General features: G+C 35.7%; 1 protein-coding gene across 6 annotated transcripts in view; it reads right to left on the reverse strand.

Annotated features, from left to right (window-relative positions):
• Nucleotides 1-12,346, reverse strand: part of PICALM (phosphatidylinositol binding clathrin assembly protein) — a 70,036-nt gene that overhangs the window by 26,745 nt on the left and 30,945 nt on the right. For all 6 annotated transcript variants that reach the window (XR_015257516.1, XM_086739697.1, XM_086739694.1 and 3 more), the window contains exons 3-11: nt 11,511-11,586; nt 10,142-10,244; nt 7,443-7,536; nt 6,801-6,912; nt 5,304-5,410; nt 4,105-4,146; nt 3,320-3,405; nt 1,962-2,085; nt 1,479-1,615 (exon numbers count right to left, since the gene is read on the reverse strand). Coding sequence is in view for 5 of the 6 variants with exons in the window: in XM_086739697.1 (XP_086595823.1) it covers nt 1,479-1,615; nt 1,962-2,085; nt 3,320-3,405; nt 4,105-4,146; nt 5,304-5,410; nt 6,801-6,912; nt 7,443-7,536; nt 10,142-10,244; nt 11,511-11,586 (881 nt within the window). In the remaining variant the exon portion in view is untranslated. The remainder of the gene's footprint in view (nt 1-1,478; nt 1,616-1,961; nt 2,086-3,319; nt 3,406-4,104; nt 4,147-5,303; nt 5,411-6,800; nt 6,913-7,442; nt 7,537-10,141; nt 10,245-11,510; nt 11,587-12,346) is intronic.

The following is a 12,346-nucleotide window of genomic DNA, read 5'->3' on the forward strand; positions in this document are numbered from 1 at the left end:
CTCTTTTGAAATGAGACTGGCACAATAGTTTAAAGGCCAGTAGTGACATCTGAGATCTCTGTATATTCTCTTGCTGACCCAATCACTTGTATCATTCAGTTTTTACTATTTCATTGCAACAGTGATTGGAATCACATTTTGCCACTACTGCTCCTATTAAAAGCAGCATGGCCTGGCACAGCCCTGTATGGTGAGCAGCAGAACTAAAATAATTTTCAATGTAAAGCTTGTTCAATGTAATGGTAGAGATTAATCAGACACATGGCATCTAACAGCAGACAACCGAACTTACGATGCAATATATATGCCCTTCACGGCAGCTCCTGTTGTAAAATCTGTTCTTTGCTTACAGCAGTCATACTGCCAGCAACTGAATTTAAAAGAAAATGCTCTTATCTTCACTATGTATGTAGCTTTTCTGGCTGTTTGAAGAAGCTTTATCAGATGTTTCCATGTTTCACGCCTCTTAAGAAGCAAAATCAGATATTCAAGTTACTAGTTCAAAGCATACACCCGTTTCAAATATTTTTGCCTCTAAAAAGCAATTTAAAATAAAATCTTTTTTTCAAGGAAGTCTTTCAGTTACTGACAAAGTAACATGTGATTCAGCCATTTTCCACATATTTGGTGTCAAGTAATTTCCTACAATAGTTTTCTAAGGGGGAAAGAAGGCTGTGAAAGCGTTGACTACTTTAAAAGAACAGTAGATTCTTATGTGAGCTCTAACAGAACAACTAAGCAATCCTTCAGGTTCAGGATCACAAAGCAAAAATATGCTTTCAGAGAGCTATTTCCTTCTGTACTGATAAAAGCACTGTACCTTCTGCTACTGCTTGATTGACAGGTATTTTACAGAATGAAGATCATACACTTACTCATACTAACAGTTCCTGCTAGTCCAAGATCAGGATTAGCGTGCAGTGAGTACTCTTGCACTATCTTTGCAAGTCCTTGCAGACAGAGATGTTCCAGATACAACTCAAGACTGCAAAACCTGCCTCTCTCCTTTCAAACCCTGTTTCAGGCTTTCCTTTTTCTGAAAATCTACCAAGAATATTTGTTACCACTCTACTTTTAAAGATCTAGAAATGCAACATTAAATTCGGTATTAACTTTATGACCTCCCAGACTGAATTTTTATTTTACTTCTCCCAAATTAACTTGTAAGGTTTTTTGGGGACAAAGCATGTGTGTTTTACAGTTCCAGCCATCTGGCTCACCAGCTAAGAACAGCTACAAGGGCTGTCAGCAGTTGGTTCACATCAGAAACTATTCTGAAGTGGACAATGAAAACACACTTACGTTATTTATGGCAATAGGTTATTTTCCCTATCAGCTTTACCCAAAACATTGCTTCTCATCACATCACTAACGTACTCTACACCCAAACAACTTTCTGTAATGTACACGCTGCAGCAGAAATTTAGAGGAAACCCTAGCTGCAGTGCATCTCACTGTAGTAACACCATTAAGCATACCTGTTTGAAGAGCTAGGGGTAGAAAAAATATCAATGGCTGGTGTAGTCATTATGCTTCCCGCTGCAGTCGACACAGGAGAAGCTGCAGTTGTTAAAGAGGTATGAGGTTTCTTTGCAAGTTCTTTTAGACGTTGCTCCTGTTGGGAAAGCGAGCTGGCATAAGAAATCCAGAAACAACATCTGTGTATATGACTTTGGAGGTAAGTAAAGTAGAATTTAAAGAATTATTTTTGTTTATTCCACACACTGATGGCAGCTACTTATAATTACAAGAGTCAGTGGTACCACAAATCCTTCAGAAACTACTTTAACAAACCCTCCACAAGTTGTATGGTATATGCACATAAGATTCTACTTTCAGTGCTTTGCCAACTGTACTCGTCCAGTATTTACTGGTTTTCCCCTTTGCTCCTTTAAGAATCCTAATATGCTATAAACAAGAACACATGAAAATGTTTTCAATTAAAAATTCTGTATGCCTACCTTTAAAGCTTTTAAGCGAGCCTGTTCTTCCTCTAATGCAGCTTGCTTTTCCCTTTCATCAACTTTTGTGAGGGACAGGCCAGTGCTTGCAAGGGAAGAGACTGCATTGGAAAGGGTGGTAGCCCTAAAGTAATTGGGCAGGAGAAAAGCTTGTTGTTAATAGGTGACACGTGATAGGAACATCTAAAGAACACTTTGCTGGTATCCGCCCAGTCTCCTTCTGAAGTCTTTATAACATTGGTTATAATTTAGACTGTACAAAGTGGTAAGTTTAAATAAGATACACTGTATGAATTGCAGAATGAAAACGCCTAGAAATTATACATTGGATTTTCCCCCTTAAATGTTTCCCCTTCAAACTGCATCATAGCATTCATGTTTGAAGCCTTTACTCTTTTCCTGTTTGCCTAAAATGGCATTATTTGTAGCTACACGGGGATCTTCGACAGTCTGGGCTCCAATTCAAAGTGCTGCTAATTTAACATGCTTAGTTAAGAAACTATCAATGCAACTAGTATATTCCACAGGAAAAGTTTGCAATTTATCATCATGTTTAAGAGTGCGCAAAAAGATTTTTAAAAAATACTTAACTTTTAAAACAAACTGAAGTAATCTTTCAAAAGAAAGCAAATACTCTGAAAAGTTGTTAACAAAATGGTGCTAAGCACTAACATTGTCACTACCTTAAAAAAAGAACACAAAATATTACTGCTCTATTTTTTGAACATGCAATAAAGAAATGTTATCTAGTTTTGCAAGTCTTCCCCCAATATTAAGCTTTTTAAAAATCTAAACAATGAAGTTAGTTGCACCTAGAGGACTTCTTTTGTGTTTCAGGAAGCACTCCAAATCATTTTTTACCATATACATTATGGCTTTAATCTCCAATTACTTTAAAAATCCATTCTTAATGTAAAGATTTCTGAAAGCATTTCCTTGCTTTTAATGAAAAAAAAAAAAAAAGAGAGATTAAAGTTGAGATATAAGAGTACAAGGGCATTAGTAAAGAAATGTTGCATACCTTACAGAAATCTAATTATTAAGATAAAATTAACATTTGCAGACAGTAAATGAAAAAACTTAGTTTCTCTTCAGAAGTTCAAGATTAGAAGTTGAAATATAAACTACTACACGAGACATTCTACAGCAAGTGCTTGCAGCTCCTTAGATTCCAGTTCTGTTGACCTAGAAGAAGCTGCCTTAAGTACTCAGCAAAAGATATGATTACTTGCTATTCTATCATTACTAATACAATGTCTTCAACATAGCCTACGCAAACCTTAGTTTATAATGAAATCGAAAAGAATGGATTTAACATTTGATTCAGCAACTATTTAAAAGGACAAGGGCATAAGCACCTGCTTGCAGCTGTGGAATCTTTTATTTTCTTCCCTTCTAGAGAAGCTAAATGTTGTTCCAAAGCATCAAGAAGACTACTCGGTGCCTGCAAAAAGAGACATTTGGGAACAGATTTGAAGAATCTAAGGTGAAGTAAATCAGTAGTTAAAAGACTTTCAGAGAATGCAACTGTGGGGCAACTGGTACAACAACTCAGAATACTTATACCATATCTTGGCATCCTGTACATACTTAATTACTTAAAATACCAGGTGATGTACTCTCCTCACTACATTACTCTGTCATAATGACTCACCAGTAAGTACTGAAATATGTCAAGAGATGTTAAAATTAACAGCTAGGAAACAGCAAGCAGACAGTCGGAAGCAGTCAGTATTTCAAGAGAAACTAAGAAGGAAATTATACTTAAAGTCGTTTCTATGTGTGTGCTCTGCAAGCCTTCACAATTATTTAAATGGGCAGACAGCCAAAAGAAAGCTTGCTAAAAACCACAGCTTTATAGTATCATGTAAAAGTCTCATTATGCAAACTCACAAATATAAATTGCATATTCAAGCATGATGGAAATCAGGTTGTCTTAAAACTCAATTAGAGTATGACAGGACTGAACTATAATATTTTACAATAAGATCACTGCATATAAAAACCAGGCTCTGATAGAGGTTGGATTTAATCACAAACTTGGATGCAAGAAAGCATAAGTGAACACCGTAACGCCAAGGTTTTCTGATTATGCAACCCCAAACCAGACATGTACTGGCAAACACATAATAGGTTTACCTACCTGTGAGAGATCTGGTATGTCTCCTCTGTCAATTCCAACTTGCTGTAAAAAAACAAATGAGCTTTAGAACCTGTTTGCATTTGTCAAAGGCAGAGATGCTCAAAAAGCAAACACTATTAAGATGAAGCCATGTAAAAAGCACAAACCTGTTCATACACATTCTAAATCTCCACAATCTGAACTCTATAATGGCTGGTTATAATTAATTCTTCTGTTAAACGTATACACATTTGAAGTAGGCATGTTACAGAGATATTTTAACAGACACAACCTTAGAAATAAAACAGAGTCAGAATCAAGTGTTTCACAATTTTAAGGCTAGAGAAGTTTGCTTACCCCACAATTTATGTGGTAAATTCTCAAGCCTACTTATATAAAGCATGTATTTGCTAAAACAAAGCACATTCAAAGTTTTTAAATAAGTTGTTTTCTAAAATGCAGATCAAACTTAAGATGTTCTCCAGTAGGATGTACATCATCGCAACAGAAAGATTAATACTTTCAACTTCATTTAATAGTGTTATCAACTGAAGACAGATGAAGGTGGTACCTCTGACAGAGACATTCTGTCAGGACAGACAGCGAGCCAAGCTTTACAGCTTAATTTTTTGTTAAGAGTTATCAATAATGAAGGAAAACAAAGCAAGAACAGGGGCATATATCAACTGAGGAATTCCATAATACTAGGACATAAGTTCAGCAATGCTTCAGAAAAACAGTTTGCAAGGTAACTGCTTTTTCCTCTATCAACACACCTATAGCCAAGACATCTTTAAAAAAATAATTGCATGTTAATTTACTTGTCTCAATTTCTTATTTGTGAACCTGTTATTTAATCTAAAATTTAAGGCGGAATTGTGGGTTTCAAACCAGAAAGCAGTAGATCACCATAAGGTTGCTTTACTTGTTTAAAGCAAGGCTCTTCTTCAAAGAAAGCTCACAATTACTATGTAACCAAGGAAATGTTAAAATCTATATTTACACACTCTCCTTAAGTAAAAGATAAATCAGTAAGTATTTTGTAGTCAAGTTTTGCAATACAGTCTTCAAATGAACTAATCACCAGGGTAGAGACTGACAAGATGACCCTTGATGGAACTGCAATTAGGCTGCAAAGAAGAAGTATCTGCTTTATGAGAAAATAAAGACCTTATATGCTGTTTCAGATATAGGGCAAAATTTGGCTGACTAAAGTTTACCTCTGCAACTTTAAGGAACTCTGAGATCCGTGTCATTCTAGTGAGGAACTTCTTATATATATCAAGGCCTTCTTTGCACTGGTTCTTTTTCATATCAAAGTATTTTTCTATAGAGAGTAAGAATACTTGCATTAAATAAGAAGCCAAATATTCTGCAAATGATATGCAAAGTAAAAGCATATAAAACAAGACAAATAGAAAATGCCCGCAGATCTGTTTTATTATATTACCTGCAGAAGTCACTACTCCTAACAAATGGCAAAGCTCCCTCAAACATGAGCTAATAATTACATGCAGGCAATTACACCTTACCTTGCAGGTACTAGATCTCAGAAAAGCATAAACACCCTGAAGAGGACAATCAAGTTTAAGAAGAGGTAGCCCAAAGAAATGCAAATATTATCTTCTTGGGGGCAAAGAAAAAAAAAAAGGCAATTTTACAATCCAGCAGTCAAACATCTACTCTATTCCAGTAGCCACATATCAGGCAAAATCCTGACATTCTCTGCCAGACTTGAGTCCTCTTGTTATGGTGTGGCCTACAATGAAGTGCAACTGATTGCAAAACACTGATGCTGAAAGTGAGAGAGTTCCAACTCCCTTCTTGAAATAGCACTTTCAAGCCCTGTTTCTGTATTAAGCTTCACTCAAGACATGAGTGAAAGCAGCCATACGCTAGTATTCTTACTGAGGTGAAAGAAGGAGACAGGGACTTCAGATTGGAAGCATGATTGTCCCTCACTGACTGACTCTGCATTTTGTTTTCCATTTTGCAAGCACTGGATAACAACAGCCATCTGGTAGTTTGATGCAATCATTGAATACAACTAAACTAAGCAAATCAATAGATTACTTTCAACTTATTTTCCAGATTTAGGCTCCCCTGCATTTCCAGTGTGTACAACTGAAAGGGCCTGAAGTGTGAAATTGTAATTCCCCTTAAAATACAAGATCTGCTCTTATATTTAAAATATAAGATATGCTTTTATAAAACATAAGCCAAACAATCATTAAAACCAACCAACATTAACGTTTTGACAGTCAAGCAATCACAGATGCTGTGACTGAAAATCTGTAACTGACCATAACTTACTCCACTTAAAAAGAAATAAAACCTGATCTGGTTTCTTAAATAAAAACCATCAATATCATGATTTGGGTTTGCTACCGAGCACAATAAGACAAAAAAACCCCAAAAAACAAAGAACAACAACAAAAAAAAAAACAAACAAAAAAACCCCCACCAAAACCGTGCAAGAAAAAAAAGTGAAAAAAATCTTCAGTTGTCTTTGCTTTCAGACATTTACCCACCTCAGTATATACAATGTAATGGAAAATGCAATTGCACAGAAAAATCCTGGAAATAAACCTAGCTTGGAAAGAACAGTAAGATTTTGATGTTTTACAGTAAGACTATTTCAATTTCATAGAAAAGAGCAGCTCTTTGCAACTGTTTACTTCTGGAAGTTTAACTTAGCAGAACGCAGTTATATTTACCCAAGAGGTTAATAATCCCTTCATTATACGCTGCGAACAGTCTAATGGCATCTTTGAAGAGGAGCATGAAGGCAGCATTAATTACACCATTTGTAAGTTCATTGCTATTGACCTAGGAAGATCAGAAAAAAGAAGTTAACTTAACTGAATTGATTTGTTATTGAAAAACTTCTAGTTCAACTCTGGTACTCTATTCCAAGGCATAATTTCCAGTCATCTCACTGGCTAGTAGTGGAAAGCAGCAGCACAGCAAATCAACACAGGATCTCTCAGCACAGAATTAAACCAAATCATTTTGGCTGATATTTTTGTTAACTAATGATAACATTAACTAACATAACTAAAAGACAGAGGGCAGAAATAATCAACTTGTAAATTAACAAACAATTCTTACACAATGTACACAATAAAACCCACTTATTTAGCATGAAACATTCCCTCCAGTGAGCACCATATTTTTTTTTTCTGGTTTCTTGGGGGTTTATCAACAAACAAAACGATTTGTACTCTAAGCTGTGCAGATAACATGGACACAAAAGGACAAACATAGAACTAAGTTCAAAACCTTTAATCTTGACGTATGTTTCAAGCTTGTGCAGGTTTGTACAAAGTCAATGTCAGACACGGACATGCTAAACTTACATTGAAGTCAAGAAGTGCATCCATTTGATTTTGTATAATTGGTACAGTTTTTAGGAGTTTTTCTGTGTTCATTGTTCTCATCACTCCATCAGCCCTGTCATGCAAAACAAAAGAAAATCCTTCACCTGAGTTTTGAAGGCAATTGTTAGTGAAAAACAGAATGTAGAAAATAAAACAGGTCTTCAGAGAAAACAGTAGTGCCTGTTGTGATAGGACAAGGCATAATGGTTTTAAAATAGAGGGAAGTAGATTTAGATTGGATATTAGGAAAAAAATTTTTTACAATGCGAGTTGTAGAACACTGGCCCAGGTTGCCCAGAGACGGGGTGGATGCCCCATCCCTGGAAACATTCCAGGCCAGGTTGGCCGGTGCTCTGAGGAACCTGATCTGGTTGGAGATGTCCCTGCTTCTTGCAAGGGGGTTGGACTGGATTGGCTTTAAAGGTCCCTTCCAACCCAAACCATTCTATGATTCTATGATTCTATAAATCATGGCCGTTCAAAGCAGGAATTTTGATGTTCAGGAATGCCGCCTAGCCAACACAACTGTAATAACTGCAGCGTACAAAAACAACTGTCATATGGTCAAAATATGACTTCAAGATTAATTTTTATTCAGAGGAAAAGAAATTGATAGTACTCAGAGCTACAGTGCACCAGGTAATCAAAAAAAAATGCTCTGAAGGTTACTTCTGAAGCAAATTTTTAGCTACATTTTTCCAGTCACCTGATTATTGTTCTGTCTGTATTGTCAGTTTGGATTTTTTTCTTCTCAACTTAAAGCAGTGAGAAAGAGCAAACAAATATGGCAATATGTTTTTCAAGCTTTTCCAGGAAGATTACAGAGACTATATGACACTTCCTTTTAATGGCTGATTAGGAATATTTGGTTGTTTACTAATTGTTCAGATTAAATAGACGAAATATTATTTGGCTGTGCTTTTGGGAAAAAACAAACAAAAAAAACTCACAAAAAAAACCCAAAAACCGAAACCATCCCTCCAAAAAACTCCACATCAAATGATTACCAAAAATATCCAAGAAAAGCAACAATCGAGGAAAAGATTAAATCACTCAGTGACAAGAAGCAACTGCTTTCTGTAAGACAAATCAGACAGCCTTACAGTTCATCAGCATGCACACAGCAAACCAAATGTTTCCTGCAAGTGCAAATCTCACACTGTATCTGCACAGAAAAGGCTGTGGCTGTTCTCCAGGCTGGAAAGCAGTGGGGAGCATGCTGCTTCCAGCTTTCTGCTTGCGCTGTACACTCCCTCCATGACAGCAAATAGAAACTGCAATAAACCTAATGTGTAGGGCATGGGTGCAGAGCCCCTAAGAAAAATCAAGGTGTAGGAAAGGTAGATTGCTGCCACTAGAACAGTTATTCCTGCCTTCTCACAGAAGGACCTCCAGGCACGTGCTATTGGAGAAATAATTCACCTCATTAGGCCTGAACCACCTGATTATAAAATAACTGTATCTCTCCAATGTACCTGCAGCCACCTGACCACACACACATCCTACACACAGAAAAGGCTAGGTATTTCGTGTTGCTGGGACTCCAACCATCTCTAAAGGCAGAAAGAACAAAAGGAGCCGGAGCATTTCCCTTTTACTTTACCATCACATTTCAAAACCAAACAGACTGTGCAGTATTAGCAAGGAGGCACAAGGGATCCAGACAGTGCGCTCAGGCAAACTTCAAATGCCTTTGCAACCCCAACGCAAGGTATCATTAGAGAGCCCACTACTGCAGTTCATTCATTTAATAGTTTTAAGCTGAGATTTTTGTGCGTTAAGAATTAAGCTTTTAGCTTCAATATAATTTTTTCTGTGTATGGATGATAAACGATGCCCAAACGTAAAACTAAAATTATATTTTTAAACTTTAAAGAGGACCGCATACAGAGATAATAGACAAAGATGGAAAGACTTTAAACCATGACCAGCACATGCTCTCCAGTCTTCCTGATGAAGGAGATTTCCTAATTGATTCCATCCTTCACCATGACATGTAATTTTCCCAACTACTGGTGCTTTGCCCTGTGCTATTTTACATGTAAACAGGTACCTAGTCTCTAACAAGCATTTTCTCTTCAAGGAGCTCACTTGCCAGGGAAAATTAATTCCTGTAGACAAACTCAGAATAGCAGCTACAACAATGTTCTGTTAAAAGTATGAATTGCACTACCTTTACAAACCTAGTAAACCTCACACGGACATTTTGGGACAAGAATAGAGAAACACCATGAAGGACTGTAAGGTGTTTCACTAAATACCTGTAGTTTAAACATTCCAGAGCTAGAAACACCAGCTAACTGCACAGTTCCCTATACTATATGCAAGACAAAGCAACTTTGTGGCAGATCACAGAAAACTTGTCCTTGTTCTACTTTTTTGATATATACTTTAATGCATACTATTTTTCATTTCTTTATATTAAACTGTTAATGTTTAAAAAAAGTAAAATTACAGTAACTGAAGTCAAATGTTTTGGCAATATACATAAGTGAACAGTTGAGCCTTTGTGTGTCATAGGAGACATCCAACTGAGAAAAGCAGACATTACTGTGTAATTTCATTAATATTTTCTACACATGCAGTATGAAGCTAACACCAGTATTTTCTACTTGAATTACAGGACATAAGACAAAGCCTCAAGATAAGCAAAACAAAATACAGTTCTTAGTTCTTACCCTCTTTTTACTTTTGTGAAGTCAAAAGCCACTTGTCTATAAGAAACTGCCTTTTCATTCAGATACCTGCTATACCGTCTGATAAACGTTGACATGTCATAACCTAAAAAACAAGTTTCAAAAGTTTATTACCTATCTAGTCAATTAAAAACCAAGACCCTTACTCTAAGTGAAGCACAAGATATTAATGTAAGAGAGTTTCATTATATTTTTACCTGATTTTGTCAACCTGTGTTACAAAAAACTATACATCATCGTATTCACTGTGTAAATCAAACAGACAAAACTGCAAATATCTAGAAGACATGAACTGCGTGGAAATTATACTTCACTTCTTAAGGAAATTACTTCCAAAAGCAAATCAAAGTATTTTTATGCAAGTTCTCTCATACTGTGATAGAAATTACTACCCAAAAAATTACATGATGCATTCATAAAGATGTTTGCATCAACTCCTCCTCTCATTTACAACTGAATAGAAGAAAAAAAGGCATTGAAGGAAATATTAAGACATGACAGAAATTTTACTATGTTAAGTTTGCAGCAATAGGAAATATTTTGATAACTGTCAGTGTAAGGAGACAGACCAAGAAAAAGATCTGTTCATAATCTATGCTGACAGCCTGAAAGTTAAGACTCAGTAAAATGAGACAATTCGGTAGACTCTTGGTTATCACTGAGCAGCTTTCTGTCCCCAGGCAACCACTCTGTGTGCCTGTTTTAGTACCCTTGTGGCAAAAATTAGAAGCAGCTATAAAAAAAAAAGTAATGCAGAAAGTAAGAAACTACACCAGGAGGAAAAAAAGAAATTTAAAAAAATAATCACAGCTACACGTATGATCAGAACTGCACTGAACTGCAGGGTAGCAGTTTGGAAGACTCCTTAGTTGAAAAATCTGAACCAGAAGAAACTTACTTGTCCACAGAATTAGCCTTAAAGATGGATGAAATGGTCTCTGAATAATCTCCCAAAAAGTTGTTATTTTTATTTTTTTTTAGACATAGCTCTTGCTTTGCTGACATGCTGTATCTGATGTACATATGACGTACTTTTTGCAATTTAACTTACTAATCAAAATATACCTCTCCAAATGTAAAAATCTCTTCAGAAACAAGAGGAATACTGTCAGATCTGTTTAGCTAAGAAAATCAGAAGCATTTATAAGCAAGCCTTTCCTAAAAGATGCAACAACTTCCTCCAGTAGGCAGCATCTGCCATGCCACAACAGCATTTCAAATTACGAAATGCAGTCTGGGGTAAAACAGACAGAAAAATTACTTCTGAAATGACACTGTCCATTAGAGTTACCAAGTTGTATTTATTATCCCCCTAGCACACTACTAATTTTTCATGAAAAAGATGCCTTACCTTGCAATCCACTCTTGTCTAGGAAATTGCTCAAATTAAACAATGTGTTTCTGGACGCCAGGTACTGGATAAAACGCTAGATGAAACAAAAAATTTGAATGCTTTTATTACATTACTGAGGTACATTACTCTTTTTATCCAGCTTATTAAATTCAGCTTTTATTCTTTAAGATGGATTTCTCAAGTCTCAAATAATAAAGTCTTAAAAACTCAGATAAATTTTCAAATGAAGCTAATTATTATTTTTTATGAATAAATCTGTGAATAAATCAGTCACATAGATACTGCTTGAAGGCCTCTGACTGAAAGGCTTTGCTTATTTTAAGGCAGAGAATGGAACTGCAAACTTCTGAAAAAAATCCCCCCATCATTTTACGGGCTCATAATTGTTTCACTAATTTCAATTTTATAACAGTTGATTTCATTTTACTAATTAGCCAAAGCACCCTTGCTCAGCATGCAATTGTAATAGTACTTAGCTTAAATATGAAAATAAGGTGATATAAATACTAGTTTGTTTATAAATCAAATGTTAAATAAACATAAGAATCCATATAAAACATTAACACAGTATCACACTTAGTGCATCTCATTATGTTTCACAAAACGAATGATGCTATTTTCATCTTGTAAAGACATATTTCAGATCACTGGCGCCGCATCTTAATTCAATAGGAAAAATAATTTTGTTTCATGAACCATTGTATAGAGAGTCTCTACAAAAACAAACCAATCATTCACTCGCAATAACATTCTGACAGAGTTAAAAATAGCTCTGATTAGTGTAACGTAGTAGGGAATTATTGTCGTTAGTATAAATACATAGGTTACGTAAA

The sequence above is a fragment of the Chlamydotis macqueenii genome, chromosome 1 (assembly GCF_036417535.1).
Source record: "Chlamydotis macqueenii isolate bChlMac1 chromosome 1, bChlMac1.mat, whole genome shotgun sequence".
NCBI classification, from domain to species: Eukaryota; Metazoa; Chordata; class Aves; order Otidiformes; family Otididae; genus Chlamydotis; species Chlamydotis macqueenii.